The sequence below is a fragment of the Lytechinus variegatus genome, chromosome 2, assembly GCF_018143015.1.
Source record: "Lytechinus variegatus isolate NC3 chromosome 2, Lvar_3.0, whole genome shotgun sequence".
NCBI lineage: Eukaryota > Metazoa > Echinodermata > Echinoidea > Temnopleuroida > Toxopneustidae > Lytechinus > Lytechinus variegatus.
Window position 1 is genome coordinate 64,687,014 of NC_054741.1, and position 25,866 is coordinate 64,712,879.

The 25,866-nt window shown below is 35.0% G+C and overlaps 2 protein-coding genes across 2 annotated transcripts; both read left to right on the forward strand.

Moving 5' to 3' along the window:
* Positions 1-710: 710 nt before the first annotated feature.
* LOC121408652 (ester hydrolase C11orf54-like) lies at positions 711-11,281 on the forward strand. The gene is made up of 8 exons (XM_041600189.1): positions 711-857; positions 2,013-2,111; positions 2,908-2,981; positions 3,980-4,081; positions 6,417-6,581; positions 7,758-7,910; positions 9,740-9,853; positions 10,747-11,281. Exons 1-8 carry the CDS (start codon positions 785-787, stop codon positions 10,918-10,920), a joined length of 954 nt encoding a protein of 317 aa, XP_041456123.1. The 5' UTR covers positions 711-784; the 3' UTR covers positions 10,921-11,281.
* A 6,604-nt stretch (positions 11,282-17,885) lies between these two features.
* Positions 17,886-25,318, forward strand: LOC121408653 (cytochrome P450 2C30-like). Its single transcript, XM_041600190.1, has 6 exons — positions 17,886-18,541; positions 19,213-19,499; positions 19,805-20,164; positions 22,218-22,356; positions 23,282-23,491; positions 24,001-25,318. Exons 1-6 carry the CDS (start codon positions 18,085-18,087, stop codon positions 24,210-24,212), a joined length of 1,665 nt encoding a protein of 554 aa, XP_041456124.1. The 5' UTR covers positions 17,886-18,084; the 3' UTR covers positions 24,213-25,318.
* The last annotated feature ends 548 nt before the right edge of the window (positions 25,319-25,866 follow it).

Genomic DNA, 25,866 nt, shown 5'->3' on the forward strand with positions numbered 1-25,866 from the left:
TATATGATATTACATGTGTTTTTACATGTGATTTGCATATAATTTGCATAAATTAACCTTAAACATTGATTCATACTCACCAATTTTATAAAAATCGTCCTGCAGTTGAATGTTTAGCAAAAAAAAAAGACCCAAATACACAAAAATTGGGCATTTGAAAATTATTTTTAGTGAGATATGGTGAATTATGAGTTTTTTGCATAAAATCTGCATAAATTAGCATTTGAAAATAGGGTACCCTTCACCGATTTCGGGGCACCCTATTTAGAATTAATGCTTTTGATACCAGGGACCCACATGCAAAAAATGGCGCTTTTGTAAATCCTGTCCCCAAAATTTTGCTAAGGCCCCTGACTAACAGTACGAAACGGGGTATAAACCATAGAGTTATATAAACCTAAACACTATTTAACTCTATACCATATATATAGCCAAGGCAAACAGTACTACTTCGCCTTCGGCCCATTTGCTCCCATATGTTGCATGGCTTATACCTGTTTTTTTTCTTTCTTTCATTCATTTGCTGACTTACCTATTTCTGCTTAGAATGTTTCAAATAAAATGGAACCAATGAGTACCAGAAGTTATAGGACTGCCATATAGTTGACCCATGACCCATATTCCAAAACAAAACAAAAGCAAGTACCGGTATAGTGTTTACTGCTTACTGCTTCACGAGCTCAAATTCATGCCCCTCCCCTTTCGGCTTTTTGTAGCAGCAGCAGTCCACGATTGTCTTGACTTGGTTTCCTAATTCTGAAATTGATAAGATTTTACAAATAAAATGGCAGCTAATACAAGATTGCCGGTAACTCGCAGAGCCCTGGTCGTTCCAGAATTAGATGAGCTTTCAAGAGGTGAGTTTGAAAATCGTTATATTTGTGGAATTTTGAATTGTTTCGAAATTGCCGATCAGATTCTTTTACTATTTTGTATAAGTCCCATACAGAGTAAATCTTGTTGGCACTTGTTATGTTGATTAGACTTCTCAATCTCAACAATCCCAACATTGTCATTGATTCGGCAGGCAGTACTTACAGGACCTATGTTTATTGCATGTTTTTGTTTTGAATTCCTGTGTTGTGTGTGAGAGATAAAGTATTATTTTGAACAGGTCACGGGTGTTGGTATTTGGAAGAGAAAATCAAGTTAATCAACACTCGTCATGAGTCATGATTTGGCTTTACTTTTCTTTAGTTTGGTCACTTGTTGTTTTTATGTCATATCTAATTCCGCAAGTTTGCATGTGCTGACTGTCACACTGATTACTGATTAAGCACTCTACTACTAGTCTAGGGGGCATTGGGACCTCAATAAGGTTGAAAAAAGCTACCAGAGTAGCATAATTTCTAGTGCCGGTGCCACCATTTTACAAAATCCACAGATATTTAGGCTGAGGCCCTAATCAACTCTTTCTTTATTATTAACTTTTTTATTTAATCTTCTTCTTTTCCTTCTTCTGTTAAGTACAGTCCTCTTTACAGAGTATAGTCGTACTTGCAATCTACAATAAACAATAATTTATTTCACTCAAAATTAACTTTAAAGAGTTCGATACTAAATGAAAAAACATATCACTCGACAATTCAACCCGGGACTAGCCTTGTCGCCATCATCGTGTAAATTTGTGTGTTACTACAAATGTAGCACTCTGTATAAGCGCTATTGCTGCCTATTATGTGTTGACCTCATTAGACGGTTGAGCTAAGACCACGGTCTAAGACCATGTAAAAATTTGTGTTTATTTCATGTTTCTTATGTTTACTGTGCTCCTCCCTAATTCTTTAAAGGTGAAGACAACTATCTTGTTTGTCTTTCCCATACATTAAGAATGATTTGAGAGTCAATGAGCTGATACATTTGAACCTCTACTGTTAACGATTTATGCAACTATTGGCTATCCATAGTTAAACCACAACTTTAAACCAGACTTTAGATTAAACCCAACTTCAGAAGATGAGTGTAATTAAGTAAAAATTTGCTATTTATCATATTTATTCTGTCTATTTCAGTCTTACAGGAGGGGCTGAAGATCTGTTTTGAGACGGCTGAGGTCAATGTAGTAGACTGTCCAGATTTGACCCAACAACCTTTCACCCTTGCAGCCCCAGGTGAGGAATATTTTATGAGAATGGGAAAGGCTGAACTTACATTGTGTGTAGTGTGCTATCCTTGCATTAGTGTGAGTAGGTTCAAGACAGAGTTTCAGATTTAATTGGAAGTTATGTCTGGGTATAGGATATGGTATGTAAAAATACACCAATGTGAGGTTACTATACTAACCTGGTACTATGAATGTATACCTGAGCTAGCTCCTGTGCAAATTGAATTACTGTATCACAGAATTGTGATATCCCTATTGAAAGTGTGTGCATTTGAAATTGCACATAATTACAGTAATGGAAATTGTCTTCTGTGTATTTATGAGTATTTTGGTATACCAAACTCGCTTAAGTGTGAATTTATTATCTCATCACTATTTAATTTTTTTTTCATGATTTCCTTTCATTTCTCATTCATTGAGAAATTTATATTTTCATTGTTCTGTTAATATCAATTGCACAAAAATAAAACAGAATACAAACAGAAGGTGAAGCTAGTTCATAAATGTTCAGCTGAACATCTTGTAGCTGCTGGTGATGCTTTATTAGATGATGTTGCAATCTAGAATTATTTCTTATTCTGGTTCAGTTTCATTTCACTTGTCTAATGATTTATTGATGCTTTGTGGAACATTTGGATTAAATGCACAATAATTTGGATATCTTCTGCATAGATATGGTGTCAGGCATGTTTATATTATTTGGCAGCCCTCTGATGAAATGTAGGGTATAGTATAACTGAAATGCAGTATAGTATTACTGAGTTTCACAATAACGTTGTATTGACTTTTTCATATAATATTAGGACTTTGTGGAAATCCACGGCTTGCTGATGTTGGGGGTGTACCTTACTTGGTTCCATTGGCTCAGAAAGAAAAGGTAGGTTTTTATTTTAAATATGACAGCATAACAACACTTGTAGAACCAGTGACAGCCATTGAACTTGAATCTTATCGTCCACACATAAACACATAACGACCCTGGGTCATGTTGCACTAACTTTGCAATCCAATGATAACTTCCATTATTATAATCCATATTTTGATTGGCTGTTTAGCTTTGTTACCATAGCAGTCAGGGGCGGATCCAGGATTTTCCAAGGAGGGGGCATATTTTTCCAAGGAAAAATTTGACAAGCAAAGAAAAAATGGTTTTCAACCAAGAATTAAGGATATTTCGTTGAAGAAAAAATTTAACAAGCAAAAAAAATTTAAAATCTCAAACGGGGGACGGGGAAGGGGGGGGAAGGCCGGTCCCCCCTGGATCTGCCAGTAAAAAATGGCAGTGATAGCAGTTACCAATGGATGGCACAGTTACCATATATATAACAGGTCCTTCAAATTCACTCAGTTGTAGGAAGCCTTATGAAATCCCTTGACTCAAGTTTAAATATGAAGTCCATTTTCTGGGATTGCGGTTCTTTTGTCACTAACATGTACATTAAGATAAATGAATGAGCTGATAATTGTTGTTTTCTATTTTCCCTGTAACTTGATTTTTCCCTTTTACCAACTGGTAAACTTGATTATGTATTTGTTGTCATCATGAATTTTAAACCTGGCATGCATAAAAAAAGTATTTTTAAAAAAAATGAAATAGGAAATAATATTGATTAATTCTGATTTTCTATTTATGTATTCCAGATAATGAATTAACGATACATCATTAAAAGTCTGTATTTTGGGGGGTTTATTCAGGATATAGGAAGTAATTTGTCCTCAGTTTATAAATGAATATCCTGTTTAATATCCTTTCACCAGCTTCATTAAAGGAAACTTCAGTACTTGGAAAAATTAAAAGAATGATTGTCAGGTGTCATCTTTCATGGTATCTCCGTCACTAAATATATCTTTTGATATTCATTTTCCAATGAACAGAAATATAACTTGGATACAGTTGCTGAACATGTAGATCTTCCTGGAGCATTCATGCTTGGTGCTGGGGCTGGTCCCTTTGATACCGTTGGTACAAATAGTGAGGTAAGTGAACAGAAGAGGTTTCACAAAACAGTTGTTGAGTTATATGCACAACTTTATGCTTGGCAGGTACATGCTCTTGTGCTAAAAGAGATAACCCCAAATATCCCTCGGGGAATCTTTCATGAAAAATCTTGTTCATGAATTTCACTGACCAATTTGCTCAGAGCAAGGAACAGATGCAATGATTTCAGGAGGTTATACCAAGAAGGTTTCACGTAACCAAATAGTCAATAACAAGTACTTTTAGTTCAATAAAATGCTATCTGTTCTTGTGTTAAAAAGAAGATGCCCAAATTCCCCCTGGAATTTCAATAAGTGGTACTGCTTTTCCTGAGACCCTAATCGGAGTTTAACCCTATCTAGGCTGGGGTATTTTTGGAGTTCATATGGGGGGGGGCCACTCAGGAGGTCTCCGCCTCTCAATATAGATCTCGGACGTCGACCACGCAGATCGCGCCAAAAATTGGCATGCAGGTTGCTATCGAGTGATTATGCTAATTTATGCGTAATTAGTATGCAAAATCATACTATTTCTTATAACTCCCTAAATAAAGCTCCAAATGTTCTAATTTTTGGTATAGAAACTCTTTGTGGTGTTCTTAGCAAGTGTACATGAAAAGAATTGCAATATCAGATTAATTTCTTTTGTATTATATTGTTTTTTGCAATTTCTTATGTATTTGCATTTTTTTTGGACCCTTTGTTTTTCATTGTTTTTTCAATGGTACTCTTCTGAGATCGTAAACAGCATAAAATAAATCCATTCAGACTAACAAACTAAAAATAATCATACATTTATGATTTTTTGGTTGAAAACACAATTTACATTGACTTTGGACACAAAATCACGTTTTTGATCAATTTTTGGTCTGGCATGCACTTACCGGTATATAATGTTGCATAATTTCGGAATCCCGTACCTGGGTGACACAAAATTGGTTTAAAAAGTTGCACAAGACTTGAAAATAACGGTGAGCAGCATGGTAAAAAGATTTCGTGCGGTGAAAATATTGTACAAAACGTTGAGGGGGCCTCAGATGCCCCCCCCTCCGGCATTGATAGGCGTAAAGGGGAAGTTCACCCTGAAGAAAAGTTTGTTCTAAAAATAGCAGAAAAAATAATAAAAAATATTGGTGAAGGTTTGAAGAAAATCCGTTAAAGATTAAGAAAGTAATTAGAATTCAAAGTTTTGGATTTGTGACGTCATGTACGAGCAGATGCCCCATGTGTTATGTAATATAAAATGCATGAATTTCAAATTTTGTATGGTTCCTGATGACTTAATTTTGTTTTAATTCATGATCGGGTGTGAAATGATTTGTATATTGATATACGAAAGGTACAGTACAAACCATTTTCAATTTTTTGAGAAAATGAGATTTCATTATTTTTTTACCATTCGCTATGTAGGAATGCTGCTCGCGTATGACATCACAAATCAAATAATTAAAATTCTAATAAATTTCTAATTCTTTGATGAATTTTGATCAAACCTTCGGCAATATTTTTTATTATTTTTTCTGCTATTGCTATTTTAACAACAAACTTTTTGTCAGGGTGAACTTCCCCTTCAAAAAATAATAAACTGCATCCAGATGCCTGTTCAGAGCTAGAATTCAAGTCTACTGAGATCGCATTTCAACTTGAGCGATGGGGGGAATAAAATTAATTGAGAATTCATTTTAGCACCAGAGAGCATGTATTAATTCATCATCATCCATTAAAGTACAGTCCACCAGGTTGGTGTATCATCGTACTTGCGTACTTGTGTAATTATGTGTAAAGTTATTTGTATGTTTCAAACAATTTACTTTAACATCCGCTCCCCTCCCTGGTCAAAAATACTGTTTGAGGGATAGGGGTTATTCCTCGTGTTGTGGACTTGTCTCATTCTGGAATTTCAAGGTCAAGACATCTTTGAGCATAAATATGCCTGTTATTGCAACATTTATCTAGTAAAGTTATTAGATACTTAGCCACCTATAGTTTACCACTGATCCAAACTACAGTTTTACTAAGTACACCCTAACTTGTGAATTTAAAACCAGAGTTTAAATTGAAAGGCTGACTTGTGTAAAAGAAAAAAAAATAGCTGTTACATATTTCTGGTATTCATGAAAGGAATATATTCGAGGGGTGAGGTAGTAATTTGTTTTATTAACTATTTTAATAAAATTATAAGGTATGGATATTTTTAATGAATGGTGCTTGTTAATGAGAGTATTCTGTTTGAACCCGACACAAATGTGCCTGGACATTAGACTCCAAATCCTACTGTCTGATCTATTCAAAACATTAAACAGTCCATGCATCCATTTGACTTATGTGATAACAGATGATAACGAATATCAGAACCAAGTCAGCTGAACAAGAGGGTGACAATCAGACTCGTATCTCATTGATCATTCCGGAAGATGGCTCCTTCTGTCTCAAGAAAAGTCCATGTAGAGATTTCCAGCTCCTGGGGAACTTTCTGGCCACTGAAGGAAAACCGGGCAAGGTAAATATTGTCCACCTGTCGATGAAGACAAGAAAATGAATGTTTTACGTACGTTTTTGCATGGTATATATTCTGAGCTGATTTTGGTATTCAATTTCTGAATCTGGTTGTATTCTACCACAAACCTCAAAAAACCTTTGAGAAGACGAAAAATTATTAATAAATCTTTGGGTAGGTAAAGGTTTTATGTATGTGGTCCTCCTGAGCTTGCTGAATTATTAAGAAATTAAATCAGTTGGTCATGTTAATCATGCATTATTTGGCAAAAACTTTATGACCGTATAACATTTTTTTCTCGGTAAGAATTTGGCTTATCTTTGGCTTACTTAATTTACCTAAATAAAAAATCAGCAATATTTCTTGGCCAAGTAAATAATTTAAAACACCTACACTTCATTTAAATATTGATTTGAATACTGACCCAGGGTGCTCATTAACAAAGTTGTTCATAAAGTTTTGCATGACTTAATGAATGACTGGCATATGAAGCACCTTATTTCAAGACTGATGTTTTTAATTTTCTCACATATGACTTTGATTTAATTTATACAGTAAAGCTAAAAAAATATGTTGTGCTGAAAATGTGGTTTGATAGTAAAATGTTAATATCTGCATATGTTAAGTGCCATACTTGCTGCCATTTTCAATAAACAGATTGAAGACATGACACATCAGTGACGCAACATAGGTTAGAGTAGAGGCGTGATTGCTTGGTCGATAGAGCGGGGGTTTCGGATTCCCATTTTGCTGCGCTAATGCCCTTTGGTAAGGCCATTTATCCTCATTATCAGGTCCCTCTGAAAGGACCTTAAGTCCTCGGGTTACCTGCTTGCTTGCTTACAAGTATTCATGCTTCCTCATCAGTCAGATAAAATTACCACCAAGAGTTGGGTATATCATCACTTGTCTGTGCTTATAAAAATGCTCTGTATCCATGATTTTATAGGCCTTTTGTTCAAACCACTAAGCTAAATTAAAAAGTTAGAAGGGAAACATGCACATCCCATAAACGACTGAAATTAACTAAGCAGATTATTTATGGGTGAATAATAGTGCATATTTTTAACCTTCTAAATGTGAAACTGGCGTTTAGATTTGTGCACTATTTTTATTCATACCATTTATCTTTGAGAGTAGTATGATAAGTAGTACGATTTTCATCCTATTTGATACCAGGTCCTGGAGGTGAAGTGCCAAGCTAGGCGAGGCCCTGATAACTTTGTGTCTGTGATGCGATTTATTCTCCACAAGCATTATGGGAAGGACAAGTTTCTTGGTTTAGGAGGCGTGTTTCTCATCGAAGAAGGAAAGGCCAAGATACATATCATGGTATGTAACATTTCATGGTACCAAATTTGAGTATTGAGTGGTCAAAACAGGATATGGCTTGGCACTGTGCACTCATCATATAATGATGCGCAATAGGGGTAGTTTTACAATTTTTTTAATAGTGAGCAAAAAGGAGAAAAACAAAAAAAAGAAGGGAAAAGAAGAGTGTCAGAAAGTGAGGTATCGGCCTTGTAAATGTAAATTACTGCTGTTATTTAATTGAGAGAAGAAATTATTTCACCTTTAAAGGTCAAGTCCACCCCAGAAAAATGTTGAATTGAATTAATGAAGAAAAATCTAACTAGAATAATGCTGAAAATTTCATCAAAATCGGATGTAAAATAAGAAAGTTACAACATTTTAAGATTTCGCTTATTTTTCACAAAACAGTTATATGCACACCTCAGTGACATGCAAATGAGACAGTCGATGATGTCTCTCACTTACTATTTCTTTTGTTTTTATTGTTTGAATTATACAATATTTCATATTTTACAGATTTGACAATAAAGACCAACTTGACTGAACCATATAGTATTAACACAATGCTAATTCCACTGTTCTGGGAGGAATTAATCTTTGTTTCACTTGACAATAAGAAGAAAATTAGTATATTTCATATTTCATATGATAAAATACAAAAGAAATAGTGAGTGGATGATGTCATCAGTTTCCTCATTTGCATCCCGACCAGGATGTGCATATAACTGTTTGTGTGAAATTAATCGAAATTTGTAAATGTCATAACTTTCTTATTTTACATTTGATTGTGATGAAATTTTCAGTGTTTTGCTTGTTGGAGTTTTCTCTTTTTTATTCAAATCAACTTTTTGTTGGGGTGGACTTGTCCTTTAAGTGGTGTTGCATATTTCATAGAATGTTCCACAGGCCTTTATGAATGATATGTTCACTCTCAGTTTCCATTGAAGAAGAAAAAAAACAAGATATGTTTGAAAATATGTCTGCGGGAAATCTATCCTACACTGAATGCATTACATCACAGAGAGGTTAGGGCTGGAATTCACAGAGGTGGCTTTTAAAACCATCGGTTGAACCCATGTTTATGCAGATTTCCTGTATAAATTACATGTATTTACCGCATATATTAAAAAAATGTCCAATGCTGATGCATGATTTTGTCACAGTGTACCAAATTGATGCCTCTTACCATAGTTAGGTACACTATTTTATTCATGAGTCCACTGTTTGAAGAGTGGACTCATTAATTGAAAACAGTGGACTCATGAATAAAAAAGCGTGAATAACCACAGCAACAGGCGTAAATTTGGCGCACTGTGTCAAAAGCGTGCATCAGCACTGGAAAATGTTTAGTATACACGGTAACTAGGCGTAATGTTATACAGTAAATCTGCATAAATCATGGGTTCAACCAATGCTTTAAAAAAATACACCTCTGTGAATTTGGCCCTAAATGTGTTGTACTAATAATAGTTCTCTATTTCTAAGGTTACAATTAGCTCTCACCAGGGTCATGCATCACAAAGCCTAGTGTCTGATTATGTGATTGATTGTAGGTGATGGTAAATGCAATCAGTTCTTAAAACTTGTTGTACAATGCATTGGTTAGCTTTTTTTATGAGTCCCAGTACAGATTGAGATCGCTTTTATAAGGAAGCCCAAGTAAAGATACCGATCAACATGCAACTCACTCGCGATGGTCTATTGTACTATTCCTCCATTTGAATTTCGCTAAGGCCACAAACTTATGGATATCTCAAAGTAATGTTGAACATAACATACATGCAAGTCAAGAGCATGGAGTACATGAATAATCAATCCTTTGTTAATACTTCCTTTTCCCTGCTCAGCCTGATTTCTCAAGAACGCCCCTCAACTCTGAGGAAGACGTGAATAAATGGTTAAAGTTCTTTGAGTTTAACGCTCCTCTCATCTGTTGCAGTGTATTTGTCAGCCATGATCCGGTAAGTATGTGTACTGTATGAATAAAAAATTACCAGTTGATTCTGGTTGAAAAACCATAATTGCTGAAAATGAGCAAATAAGCAAAGTATTTCCGCCAGGTAATTTGTCATCCAGGCAAAAATGACATACATTGCAAATATGTGCTATTTTGTATTGGTGATCTTCAGCATACTGGCTTTTCATTTTTGATTTCATGGAAGTATTTCACAAAGTAAAGTTTAATGATAAACTTACTAAATCGAAATCTACATAGATCTGGTAATCAACCTTGATTCTCCTGAAATTATTGGTTGCTGCATTTGCTTAAGTTTAGTGTTAGCACTAAATACCAAGTCCACAGCTAAAAGCCTGGAGCCCATGTTCTATATATAACTCTTGCCAGGAATTCACAAGTTTGTCACATTTGGTAGAAAAAAAGAATGCCACAGTGGGATCACATAAACACACACCAGTGTCTAGTTCAATTCCTGTTTTAGTGATACAGTTGTTTGGTATATCAAGAAAGGCTTCACTATGTTCATCCCTGGCCCATCGTGGGATGATGTGCCATGTCATTCTACCCAATTCATTGGTTCCTTTATGATTCTGATGGATACGCACTAATTGATAGGATCAGCAACAAAATTTTGTTATTTTCAGATTTCTTCCTGAACTTTAAAATGTCAAGTTTTACCCTGTCCTCACAATAATGTTGCAAGAAATTCCTGATTTAAACCAAAACCTGCAGTACAGGTCTCTACTGCATTGATAGATCAAGAAATTATTGTTATTACCATTATTATTGTTATAATTATATCATCAACATCATCATTACCATCATCATCAACATCATCGCCATCACTATCATCATCATTATAATACTTGTGTATCTTTATATTTCTTTTATTCAAAGGGTATGGATCTGAGAATAGAGCACACACACTGCTTTAGCCATCACGGCCAGGGAGGTCATTACCACTACGACGTGACCCCGAAGACTGTTTCCTACCGAGGTTATTTCGTACCAGCCGAGTGGATGTACAGGATAGATCCTCCACAACAGACACATAACATTGGCCGAGACTAAATGGTCCATGACTTCAGTTCACAGATTACATGCCTATCAAGGAATATGCAGATTATTTCTTGTTTTTTTTTTTTACAATGAATAAGTATGACTTAGAATCATTGATGAAATATTTATGATAAAAGCCATCTCTGGTTTTGCAAAATGTGCAGATGAAAAGCGTAATCAACTTTACAAAGGGCTTTCAAGTAAAACCATGTTTTACTCTTGATAGGGTTCCCTTGTTGAAATAATGGAGATAGATAGAAAGATATAAATAAATTGGAATTCCTCGAAGTATGTACCTAGTCTTGGTATCAGCTATGCCTTATGTGAGATTTCTGAGCTGTTCTCTGGATCCCTCATTATTTGTACAGATATACAGATATACAGATAGTTGAGGTACAACAGGAAAATAAGATGAAAAAAAAAATTAGCTGAGTGGAATTCCTGCAAAAAGTCATGGAAAAAAGTGGCTGACACATTTTAAGATGCCTTAAGTGAATATTTTCTCTTTCAGTATTGAAAGCATTGGTTTACATTACTTAATATTTCAATATTAAATCTTTTTACAACTAAACATTAGTTGTATCTGATTGTTTGCAACTATTTTTTGCCTTTTTTTCAGCTAGAATCATGAACACTAATTTGGGTCAGTTTTTATGCCTCATCTTTTTCTTCTTCCTGTGAGGCAACCCTAATTAATTAGCTGATTATTATTTCAATAAATTAGAGGGTAGTGTGTTTGAATCAGTGCTTTGATAAGTCAATTAGAAATTTAGCAATCTATAAACATCTTAATTAGATTGAATTTGATATTATTTTTTAATTTGAATGAGATATTTTGCAAGGTATGGATATATGGATTTCAAATTTGGTCTGAAACTTCACAAATCCATCCACCATAACTATTGCCACTGAGTACATTTTGGTTAAATGTTTTGAACTTATTATCAAATCATGATTTCTTGTAACTTGTTGCCAACTATTGATTTTTAGCAATCTATAAACATCTTGATTAGATTGAACTTGATATTATTTTTTAATTTGAATGAGATAGTTTGCAAGGTATGGATATATGTATTTAAAATTAAGAGTATGGTCTGAAACTTCACAAATCCATCCATCATAACTATTGCCACTGAGTACATTTAATTTAAATGTTTTGAAATGATCAAATCATGATTTCTTGTAACATGTTGCCAACCATTGATTTTATGTCACAGTTCCTGGTCTCACACAGCTTATCATTTTATGACTATAAATGTGCTCTCTACCAATCAGAATACACCATTTCAGTAGCTTATAACAGAAGCTTTTCACTTGTGGTGGATGAGAATTTTCATGAATAGGATCCAAAACCAGATGATATGTATAATGTCATAAGATATACTCCTTTTGTAAACACACTTGCCACACTAAATTTGTAAGATAAATCCTGTTGGGTTCTTCCATTGAATAGTTTTGTGTGCTAGAATATAATACATTTAAGAAATGATTTTCTATCTTTTAAAGAATGAATAGTGACACGCATTGAGTTATATATTTGTTATTCAAAGATTAAAAAAGTCCAGTGTTATCTTGTGTCTTATAACCTCTAGGCACTTCCCCAATGTTTTTGCATAGTGCAGAGTCTGAATGTAGAGACTAGATTCACTCATTTACTATGGCTACTCTGTGATTTTTTAGTTGAGTCTCCACCCCTCACAATAATTTGTAACAGTGTCAAATTTTAGTCTGTGTTTGCAGACAATTGTGGTAACTTAGTATTCTTTGGATTATAATGACATTTTTTATTATTATTTTTTTGTGTGTGATAAAATGTTTGGAGTGAAAAGTACTTCTTGTTTAAATGAATATGTTTCTGATATGATTGCATTGTTTGTGGACCAAAGAATGTGTTAATTGTACTCTATATTTTTCAAGATCTGTAAGATAAAAAGCATATTATTTTTGCATGGTAAAGTGACAATAGTGAATTTGATTCTTTAGTTTCATAACTGATTTTGTGTTGATTTTATAACTTCTGTGTTTCTTTTTTTTTCAGAATTCATGGAATTAAGAAATTACATTTTTTCTTCCATGTTCAAACTCTGTAATTTAATGGAGAGAAAAACAGCATGTAATGTAGAATGCGTGAGGTTTTACATTTTATGGTAGATTTCAGTGAAGATAACTTGTTTGAGATGATCATAACGAGAGAACAGCAATTGTGAAGTGCAATGATGCCAGTAAAAATATTATTAAGATGGGGGCATGTCATGTCTGCTTCTTTATCCCCAAATGGGTATTGATTGGCATTGTGCCCCATCCCTGTTCTGTAAGGTTCAATTTTCTTTTAAAAGGGCTCTATTTTATTGTCAAAAACTTTTTTGAATGCTCATAAGAAAAGCACGAAAAAAATAACCCACTTCTTTAAAGATAAATGCCAGTTGTGGTAATGATTTCAAAATGAGTTCATACAGAATCCAATGAAATGACCACCAAAGTGTCTGTTTGTATAAATAAGAAAAAATATGCCAAAGGATCCTGGATGAAATTGTGTAGACCTAGGCCTAATAGCTGAGAAATTAGCAAAATAAGCACAGGATTAGGGTCAAATGTTGGGCATTTTTCAAAGCAATAATAATACACTGTCCCACATGTGCTTATTTGTGTTGGTGATCTTGAGAGGGAACATTTTTCAGCTTAGATTTCAGGATTTCTCAAACTTCAGTTTATATAACTGTACCAGATCAAGATCAATGCTGTTATAGTAACAATTAAGTTTGGTTTTGCAGACTTTCTCGTGAAATCAGTGTTTACTGCAACTACTTTCATTTATCTTTAATAAACTTTATTCTGGATTTAAAAAAGCTATCTGAACCAAGTCTTGTTATAATGAAATCTTGACACAACCCATGAATGATACAAAAGTATATAAAGAGAGTGTGGATAGCTTATAAAGTAACACATGTCTGCAATATATTGCACATATTGGCAAGATACACAACCAAATTTTTGGAGGAATAATAAAATGTGATCTTCCTCTTGTGTTGTAGGATTATTCCTTATGTAAATGAATCACAATTTGCCTTCGTCTAATCCATTGAATAGCTTCAATGATTTTGATTTGTTTAAGCTTCCATACTGTAAAGTACACACTTTATTTTTGTACCTTGATAATGATTAACAACAGTACAGAGCAATCAGTGATTCAGTAGATAATCCCAAGATACCGTAGCCTTGCACCTCAGAACTTCGGGAGGTGACCGTGGCTTGGCCATCCATTATCAAATTTGATTCTTTTGACCCTTTGCCAAGACGTTACAGTTGAATTTTATTTATGTAAATTTGTGAGCAGTCAAAGGAGTGTTCTATGGGATGGTTTCAATAAAACTGAAACCAATTTATCACGATTTCTTAGAGCAAGTAATCAAATCAAAGTGCAGGGCTGTGGATGTCTCTCTGTAACTGTAGGGAAATGAAAACTTGTCAGTATTGATAACTTTCAGGATAATATCCCCAGAAGGTGCTTTATGGAGCTTTTTGTAAAATATTACAAGGGTTTTACATTCATTCTGAAAGATATAACATGAATGTGATTGCCAAAGATCTCAAGCCACACTATCATCAGGGTTACACTTCGTAATTCCGAAGGTTCATAATTCCGAAACACGTGAATTGCCTATATCTCGATGTTCGTTAATCCGAAAACGTAGAAGGGTTTGTTAATCCGAACATTTGTGGTGTTATTCCGAAGGCTCGATAATCATAAAACGAAATAAGGTTCAATGTTCCAAAGGTTTGTTAGTCCGAAAACGAATAAGGTTTGTTGTTCCGAAGGCTCGTTAATCCGAAAACGAAATAAGGTTCGTTGTTCCGAAGGTTCGATAGTCCGAAAACGAAATAAGGTTCGTTAATCATTACCTTATCGGACTAACGAACCTTCGGAGTTGCGAACCTCATTTCGTCTTCAGATTTACGAACCTTCGGAATTACGAACCTCACTTTGTTTTCGGACTAACAAACCTTTGGAATTACGAACCTCATTTCGTTTTCAGACTTACGAACCTTCGGAAATACGAACCCTTGGAATAACGAACCTTCGGAAAATAATTTTGTGACGAGTTTTTAAAAAGATGAAAACTTCTTATACTGCTAACTTACAGTCACACCAATGAAACTGACTCCAGACTGATAAAAGCTGTTACATTATTTCCAATTGCATATCAATATTTGGATTGGATACAGTTTGGTTGGATTTACTGTAGCATAACTGATTATTAATAAAACTGGATAGCCTGAAAAGTACAACTTGTAATTTTTTTTGTCCAATATGGGACTAATATGTCACGCTAAGAATGATTAAAGTGTAATTCCTTGCCAAAACATTGAAGTGTACCAGAGTATTCTTACTTTTTATGTCATGTATTTGTTTTGTTTGAGAAGTTTGGATAGATAGATAGATAAATGGGTTTATTAATAAAAAAAAAATCACGTATAAAAATACATACAGGCATTGTAGTTAAAAAACTAAGTTGCGCCATGAATTTACAATAAAGGTATACAGGTAGGCATGGTAGATGGGGCAGAATGGATACAAAAAAGCTGAGCTAGAGAAAGAGGATGAGGAAAAGAAATGCAGACAATAAGAACGATGGAGGGGGGAAAGAGATGCAAAAAAACTTCACTGCAAACTACCTTTGTTTTCTTGTTTAAATGAACACTTAAAGTATCAATGCTTGCGTTGATTTGTTATGAAGGGTATTATGCAATGAAGTTTGCTATTGCCACCATGGTTTACTCTAGCCACGAACCAAATATGACAGAGTAGTAGGTCAATGCTCTTACTCCTGTATAGATTTTGTCTTCATGGACATTTTGATTAATTCATTGCAGTTATACCTTGATACAAATAAAACTTTCCATAACAGAAACTACGTGAATATAGTATCAAATTATTTTTGCCAAAATATTCTTTCGGGAATTACATGAAAGTTATGTGTTCATGACGTATTTTTTCATTAAATTGGCATTTTATTGGTGCATTTTCTCTATTTTAATTGGTAGAGAGATAGGGAGGGCGAGAGAAAAGGGGTTGGTAAGAGGGAGAGAAGGGGGAGAATGGATGCGGGTATAGAGTTTTTCAAAGATATTGGAAGGAGGTTTTTCACACTGCTACCAAAGTAACCATTTTCAAATCACCTTTATCTTCACTTTCTTCATGATGTAACTGGGGCACAAAGGCCTATATGCGCGATATATATATATATATATATATGTATATATATATATATATATATACATATATATATATGTATATATATATATATATATCGGCCAAAATTACAATTGAAAAATATGAAAAAATAGTTGGTATAGCGGCTAAAAATTATAAAAAAAACATTTACCATGTTCAAGTAGGCTGATGGGGGTGGGGTGGGGGGGGGGGGTAACTGTACTCATTCTAAACAATGAATGACCCACAAAACAAAAATATTATCAGGAATGAATTAGTGGTACTGAACTGCGGCACAGTCCACTCGCTAACCCACGTGGTAGTGACGTCAATGCAACGTAGCAGATAAATCAACAATTAAAAGAGAAACATTCGGGTGATTAGTCGTTAATCTTTTGTCAATTGTCGTCAATTAAACCCGAATTGAAAACCGCAATCCGGAACTGATATTCACCAACTTACATTATTTGTGTGATTTCTCTGATTATTTTCAATAAAACAGAAACTGTAACTTATTCGCTTTTTTGTGTCATTTTGTCATATCTTGGTAAGTGAGACAATGGGAAGTAAAGGACTTGTCTAATTTTAATAGTTGGCTCTGAAACTACACACTTATGCTTCTCAGCCAACCGAAATAGAGGAAAATTGTCAGGTCTTTGTCGCCTGGCAAAATCTTTTGATCTGGTTTTGACGACAAGCCCTCCTTGGCCCAGAACAGTGGCCCGCCTATAATGGTTTAAAACAACACAATAACTCATGAAATTTGGATCTAGCATAGACCTATACCGTCGATCTCTCACCAGCTATTTCATTACATCTAATTAACATAAGATTTCATTACCTTCTCATTGGTAATTAGCTAGATTCCTTTACAATGTGATTTCTAATATCGTACCTATCCATATTATCACATTTGTGTCCAATACTCTTAAACATTCCTGGTCAAATTTATCTAGATATCAGTCCGTTGATGCAAGACTCCGCTTTGTTTCAAAGTGACCAGGAAAAGGGTCATGCAGATCTACCAAAAAAGGTCTCAGATCTGAGCACTTCTGGAATTAATCTGATCTTTTTCCTGGTCTTTAAAAAAAAAACTCAAATCGGAGAATAATCCCAACAAAATGATGTTTGGAGCAATCTGACTCGGAATGGTAAAAAAAAGAGATAAACACAGAACGAATGAAGTGAAAAAATACAAAGTATGAAAATGTATTGAATGAAACGAAATAAAACTTAGATTCATATTCTCATCTTAAATAAATTATGAACTAATCAAGGATTTTTTAACCAACACTATGAAGTATGATTCCCAATCAATCGCTGAAAGGTGATAAAAATGTCTTCATAGTGAATGGTCCATGCAGTATGATCAATATAAATCCTAAGAAATGTGTATTGCAATTGTAGTCTCAGTTCTTAGTTATAAAACTTATCGATAGAGAAGGCCAATCTATCCTCATCTCTCCCTTTGCTTTCATGGAAGAGGATTATTGTACATCCTAGAATTCATGACGTCACTGTGGTGAACAGTATTACCAAATATACTCTTCTCCCGTCATATTTACTCGAGACCTTAACCGCTTTGCTCACAATGAATAACAAGGTAGAGATAGTAGTACACAAAATTATTCAACTTAATCATGGATTATCGTCCAATTTAGGACGAAAACGTTGTTAATTAGTGCAGTTAATCATAAACTTCATGCCCTTCTCGCTCAAAACGCTGCCACACTCTACTGGTTATGCAATAAATAAGGCGGCTGAGAATTGGATATAAAGCCGGGTCATTTTCAAGGACAATTCTGTAATGGGATAAAGTCGTGATAAGTTTTCAGAGACTCTTGTTTTCATCAGACAAAAACAAATGCATTACCAGGGAATTTTGTGAATACTATAAGAATAATATCTTCATACTTTTAACACAATTATCCATTATTGTTGCATAGATTAATGGTACTAGATAAATGGTATTGGGAAAGATGTCATCTTTGTCTGCGGCATCGAGCCTCGTTGGCCCTCCTAACGCCATGTCGCTTTTGAGATTCCTTCTTCGAATCTCGACAAAGGCCAACCGTCAGACAGCGTTCCTAACCGTCACCAGCATCTTCCTCGTCATCCTCACTGCCTACCGACACATGATGTCGAGAATGAAACACGACCGCCGACGTCGACGGTTACCGCCGGGTCCCACCAACTACCCAATTGTTGGAATCTTACCGTTCCTTGGCACAACAGACCCCGGGAAGTCGGTCTTAGAACTCTCTAAGAAGTACGGACCTGTATTTTATGGGCGTTTGGGGAACTTTGACGCCATTTTTCTGAACGATTATGAAAGTGTGAGAGAAGCCTTTGCGAAGTCCGGGGATGCATTCAGTGATCGACCTCGGGTGACAGCCTTTGAAACCTACGGACAAGGAAGAGGTGGGTAATATAATGACCGAAACATATTCCATTGATTTTTTTTATTTAAGCCTTAGGCAAGCCGATTCCGTTATTATTTTATCATTAGCGGGTAGAGGGAGGGGGTGATGATTTTTCCCCAATTGCTTTATTCCTATACAAAATGCTAAATTTTCGTGAGGGGTTGGACGTCTTCCCGATGCTTTCAACCATGGGGAGGGGGTTCGTAGATACAACTTTGACTCTCTTCCAGAAACTACAACGGGAGGAATACTTTTTTAGACCTAATTTCTTTCGCTTTGGTGATCATTATGATTGCGCATTTGAAATATTATATGAGAATCTCTCTGAGAGTCGTGACAACTAGAAAGAACATCCGAATGGTCACAAGGAAATGACAAAATTAGCATGGAGAGCAACATTAGAAATTATTCTTAAGTTGATTTGAACCTAGCCAATGGTCATGTCTTAAGCATGAATTTATTTGGAGATGAAAAAAGGGTTACTCAATTGCGATTAAAGGGACAAATAAATAAAGATGGCGTAGAAAAATTTAGTATATATAACACTAAACATAACGGTAAAAAGACAAACACACACTCATATTTCATGAAAACAAGACAATAGCTATAATGAACAAGTACTCGATGACGATTGCAATAAATCAAGAATAAATCGCCAATTTCTCTCAGGAGTGGCCTGCTGTTACTACCAGAACCAGTGGAAGGAACAAAGACGGTTCCTGCTCAAACTCCTCCGTAACCTCGGGATGGGGCGAGCCAGTAACAGTCTCGAAGACAGGATCCTACAGGAAGCCGTCCTCTTGACGAAGAGCTTCGAGGAGACACGTGGAGAGAGTTTCGATCCAAGGACACTCATGACCATGGCGGTGTCGAACATCATCTGCGGCCTTACCTTTGGAAAACGGTTCCACTATGATAACAAAGAATTCGAAAAATTCATTTGGACTCTTGGAAAGGTATGCCAAAGTCTTTTTTATTGCATTAATTCATTTCGTAAAGTACATCCATTGCACAACAAGGGGAAATGAGTACAATTTAAAAAAAATAATGAGAGTAATAAACGGTGTTGTTATAAAAGACCTCATTTGAAAATATATGAAAAACAATGTTCATCAATTTTTAATTTTTGTGAAAATATTGAGTTATTTTAGTTGGATGATTCTGTATTTACTACTGTCAATCGTGCATCTTTGTCGTTGAAAGCATCTACTATTAAGTCATTATCTTCATCTGGTTCTCTATCCTTTTAACTCTTAAATAGATATTTGAAGGAGCAGATGTCGCTGGACCAACGAACTATTTCACTTTCATGAAGTACGTCCCCTTCAGTTCCTTCAAAAAGATGGGTTCGTTCGCCAGGAGTTTAGAACGTGGCCTCTTCACCCGCGAAAAGGACGCACATAAACTTACACTCGACACAGATGACTGCAAGGATATGATCGATTTCTTTTTGAAAGAAATGTATGAGGCTGAGTCTAAGGAAGGACGCGGGGAAGAATCGAATTCACCTTTCAGGGAGGAGTTTTTGCCATCGTTGATTGGTGATATCTTTGCAGCAGGCACAGACACAACGGCGTGTGCAATGTACTGGGTGATGCTTTTCACTATCAAATACCCAAAGGTAAGTCACCATTGAGAAAAAAGTCACTCGAATTGGTTGTCAATTCCGAATTAAGCTTAAGTTATCATATTTATGACTTATATGTTCGTGATCAGATTTTGTAAGCGCAAAGGGATTTCCCCCATGAAATTTCAGCCCCCTGAATAAACAAAATAGATATATTAATCACATTGGTTTTCGATGGTAAAACTAATGAATGGCGCCTAACAATCAAGAAATATGATACAGACAAAAGTGGGAGAATGACTCTATTGATTGGATTTCAACACGTATCCCCTCACAACACATTCCTTAGAACCCACCCTCACTCACATCCCTTTAATACAGCCCGTACACCCACACACCATTACATACACACCCACTCCACCATTCCAACAACTCACCTATACACACCCTCAACCATCACATCGCAAACCCCTCTATCCTTCTCTCACTCACACATTCTCGCACCCACACACGCATACACACCCTCTCACGCAGCTACCTTAACTTCTCTCTCTTTCTCTCTCACCCCACACATCCAAACACATTCATCAAACATGCACACACATTCATCAAACATGCACATATCCTTTACATACATCCACAGCATACCACCTCGCACCCTGCATTTAGCAGCTTAGGACATACTAGGAACAAAGAGGTATAGTTGGGAATATCATTCTTAACATCTCACTGGGGTGTCGAGGTCTGAAGTTCAATCTCTAACATAAAATAAAAAAAAGCAACAAATCGTATTTTCATTTGGATCTCCCTTCTCAAACTATCTATCTTTAATAACAACAATGGATTCGCTTTGATAAATGCCTCAAGTAGGCGTTGGTTATGCGTTAATTCTTTATTCCATTATAGAAGTTTAGCATCTTTATTTTCATCAAGGAGCTTTGTTTTCATTGATACTGTTATCTGAAAAATCACTATGATGGTAGCAATAAGCCCACCCACTAAATCTAAGTCCGTAAGATAAATGTTGTCATTTCCGATATAGATATATATCCAAATCTACTCAAGGGCCAGCCCTCCTAAAAATAACCGTTAAATAAGCAAATGTTCATCTATAATTAAACCAAGTTTGCCAGAAATAGGTACAAATCAAACACGGTGGTAGAAAATCGTTTCTGTATACATTTTCCGAAAGATAGCAGTAATCTTTTAACTATTAAGAGTCACCGTAAACAAAAAATAAGGAATTATTGAAGAATTCAGTCAACAAGAGAGCGATGTCTATTTACCGGTTGACGTTTAGATGATCTTGATGATAAATGTTGTTATAAAAACCACGTTGCCATGACTGTGATGACATCACGACTTACGGAATATCGCTGATACTGGACCAAAACTAATCGCATCTTGTTGATAAACGATAGAAAATCAGAAGGAATAAAATAAATCTTAGCTCTGTAAACCAGAAGATAATAATTCATTTTTTTTAAATTATGAAAATACAGACTTCATTTACCCGATGTTGCAATTTTTTATTAGGTGAATATTTTTTTTACAAAACGGGGATGAATAAAGCCTGTTTATTAGGTCGGCATTATTAGCCGAAAATATAGCTATCATAAAACGACAAATATACAAATCTTAATTCAGGAGACGCTTTCAAACTATCCAGTGGAATATGATCTTAACAAATTATCAATTATAATCTCCTGAAAGCATCAGTCAAAAACAACTCGACCCAATATAAAAGATAACTATTAGTTGTATTAGCAGTAGCAGTACAAAATAATAGTAGATGTAGAAATAGTAGTAGATGTAGAAGAAGTAGTAGTATTAGTAGTAGTAGTAGTAGTAGTAGTAGCAGCAGCAGCAGTAGTAGCAGCAGCAGCAGTAGTAGTAGTAGTAGCAGTAGTAGTAGCAGTAGTAGCAGTAGTAGTGTAGTAGTAGTAGTAGTAGTAGTAGTAGTAGTAGTAGTAGTAATATTAGTAGTGACAGTTGCAGTATAAAAATAAGAACATTATTATTTCATCTACTATAGTCAGTTTGATATGTTCAGACCTTTCAGTTTTAGGTGTTATAAAGAATTGTTTGATTCTAATCGCATTTTCAGTATCAAAGACGGGTCCAAGAGGAATTGGATAAGGTTGTTGGGAGACATCGCCTTCCGACACAATCCGACCGACCAAACTTGCCATTCGTTGTTGCGATGTTAGCCGAAAGTCTCAGATGTTCTGCAGGGGGTCCATTTGGTAAATATTACGACATAAAATGTTATTTAAAGAAAAAAAATTATTCATATTTTTATTTTATTGATATTATTAATTGCTTGGTTCTGATAATGTAGATTGCATTAAAGGGAGTTTGAATTGTGGCCTTTCCCCAAATTTTTATAAATTGGCAGCTAAATTAGAAATATGAAAGCTCGAACTCGTATTATTTCAAGTTCCCTTCTACATCATTTAAATCATATTTTGATAGTTGTTGGATTTTATGAGCAATTTTGATTGTGGATATGAAATTATGACTTGAAAACTTCGCATTTGAATTATGAACTTCATACATCGAAACATAAATCCACGATTCAGTATTCTAAATACCACAGTACTCATTTAAAAAATAAAACTTCTGAATTTTTTTTCAAATTTAGCAAATGGGTTCAATGCCAAGTTTCAAATTTGAAATAATCAAATCTACGCTTGAAATTGTAATTTCAGTTTCGAATTTCACATTAATGAAGTCAAATTCCACATTTTTTATATTAATTTCAGATATTCTTATTAATTTCTAAAAAATTCAAAATGTTTGATATAACTATTCGATGTTTGTCGTATTTTTGTCAATATCTTGATAGTTGTAAGATTGTTTAAAATATCATGTTATAGGATTGAGGCAGTTGCGTTAGACCTCGCTAAAGATAAAATGGACTAGGTAGTTAATCTGAATCGGGTTATACCAACAATATAATTTTCCTGAGAATTTTCATAGTTACATTCAAATATTCGTACATAATTTTTCCACAATACATGCATTGTTGTAGCCATAATGTGTTTTTTTTCTTCAAAAAACCAAAACGAACCAAGTTCAACTTTTTTAATGCCTTCCCTTATAGATTTAGAATATATTCCTTCATTTTTCAAAAATAAAACTATAATCGATGCATCTAAATACCATCAGGTGTACCCCATGCGGCGGTGGAGGATACGGCCTTCCGGGGTTATTTTGTTCCGAAGGGAACCATCATGGTGGCCAACCACTACGCTCTCCTGTATGACGAAGAGGTGTTCGGTGTCGAGCCCGATGTCTTCAACCCTGATCGTTTCTTCGACGTCGACGGGACTCTCGTCAAAAGCATGGTGGACAGGGTTAGCAGCCAATTTGGAATAGGTAACTTTCATGTTTTTTCTCCGTTTCAATCAATCAATCAATTAAAATTGAGGTACCATATCCGAGCGGTGTAATGCGCCTGACTTGACGGTTGACACATGAAAGTCTGGGTTTGGATCACAGGCCAAGGGCCTTAAAATCCCTCGAGTAAGGAATTTAGTCAACACTGCTCTTTTAATCTTACATTTAAACAAATAGAAATGCTATAAACATTATTGATAACAGTGTGGGCACGTTTTAAATCATTAATCCATCCATTCATTAATGAATCAATCAATAGAGCCTACATAAACTAATTAATCGATCTATTTTTTGGTCCACTTTTGCCTATGCCGTTGACATTGTAATTAACATAGATATGCTCATAAATGTGCTCTATATAAGAACATAATGTTAATATGGACCAAAATTATTCACGAGATAATAAAGAAGATAATAGATTCTGTAACAAAGAAAGAAGAAAGACGAAAAATTCCTCAAGTGTGTACCCATTCTGCTTTTACTTGTAGGCCGACGAGCGTGTCCCGGTGAACAGTTAGCCCAGAGCGAGCGTTTCATCTTCTACACTCACCTCGTTCATCAATTCAACTTTACTGCACCCGATGGTCCCGATTCGGTTAGCCACGGCTCTCACTTCGGATTGAGTCGGTCGCCGTTTCCGTACAAACTGCGAGCCGAACGGAGGCCGATCGACACTCGGATGCCTGATATAACCTTATGAATTTTGCATGAATAAGATCATGGCAGCGTATAAATTTATCATATGTTATCTGAAATTTTGAACATCCATGTCCTGAAAACAATATAGTCGGTATTTTTTGGTTATAGAACACTAAACAATAAAACATAATACAAGCGTATTAAACTACACTTTGAGTTGTGTGAAAAATAAGCCTTTCTTCAATGTAGAACAATATTTTTAAACTAACTTCAGGAAATTCTTTCCAGAGAAAACGTACAGTTTTCCGTGCTATCGGAATTGCAAGCATCGTGTGAGTCTATGGGACGGTATTCCTTTATTTACACGCCTGTTTCTACTATCAAAGTTTGTATAATCGAAAAAGGAAAAATTAATATTAAATTTAGCCATAAACATCAACGAGTAGTAATTGATACTTTTACCATCATTCATTTATTTATTTGTATTATATTATGTATATATTAATCGTACTTTTTATGCAAAAATGTATTGTAGCATTAGATTACAGATGTCAGTATATATATAATTCGTGGTTTGAATATTATTTCCATAAACTTTCCTTCAGTATAACCATCGTGAGGATATGAAAACAAATAAACCTGACAAAATTTCGATCTATTGATAAGGATTTAGTTATTAATGCCAATTTATTTGATCAATTTTGATCTTTTGAACTACTAGTGTATGAATGAGTTTTATAATCTCTTGCCATGGATATTATTTTGCAACTTCTCAACTGACTAGTGTGAAGCCTACATAAATGATGTGCTCATTAATGCAAACATGGAAATTAGAAGACTCGAAATTTTTCCTCCTTAAATCCCGTATGTGCAGGTCTGCCATTTGAAGCTTTCATAATATCACTTGACTAAATGTTATTTTTACACAAAATCCGTTCATGTCTTTCTCGTACATCAAATCAGGTTTAGTACGGTTTTAATACTTTATTTTGCTTAAATCCAACGATGATTGTGGGACTGTGCCTGTTCATCAGTCCTAGTGAATAATCTGTATGCTCCACACTATCAATTTCAATATCTGCCAAGTAATTGCATGTGGCAAGACAGAAAATCCATTGGACTTGATAGTGAGTCAGATACATAAGATGTAATAGAGAGAGTAGCATTTTGTTGCTTGGGTTTCCTGTTGATATATTGTTCTTTTAATAAATGAATGTTAAAAAAATGACAACGTGTTATACCATGTGATTCAGCATTGCCAAAACCGATTAAAACACACATTGAATTGTGAAAAGATCTATGGGAAAATATTCCCGTGTATAAGATACGAGATAAAGACAATGACAGATAATGAGGAAAAGAGAGAAAGAAGAGAGAGAAGGCGATTTGGAGAGGGTGTGTGTGTTTTTGTGAGAATGTGCGGTGTGCGACTGCATGTGTGAACGCGAGAGAAAATTATGTACATCCGTATGATGTGTGTGCGCACTATTATGTACAGTACATAGAATGTTAACAAACACTAACAATTGGAACTTGATTCATGACATACATATTATCTGGAAAGTATAATGAAAGAAGAATGGAAATATTTGAAAAAGTGAAATGACTTTTTTGTCATTCTGTACGTTGATTACGGGTGTATTTCAGTAAGTAATAAAGGAACACTTATTTGTGAGAGCGGGAAGGAAAATGTGGGTATGTGTGTGTGTGTAGGT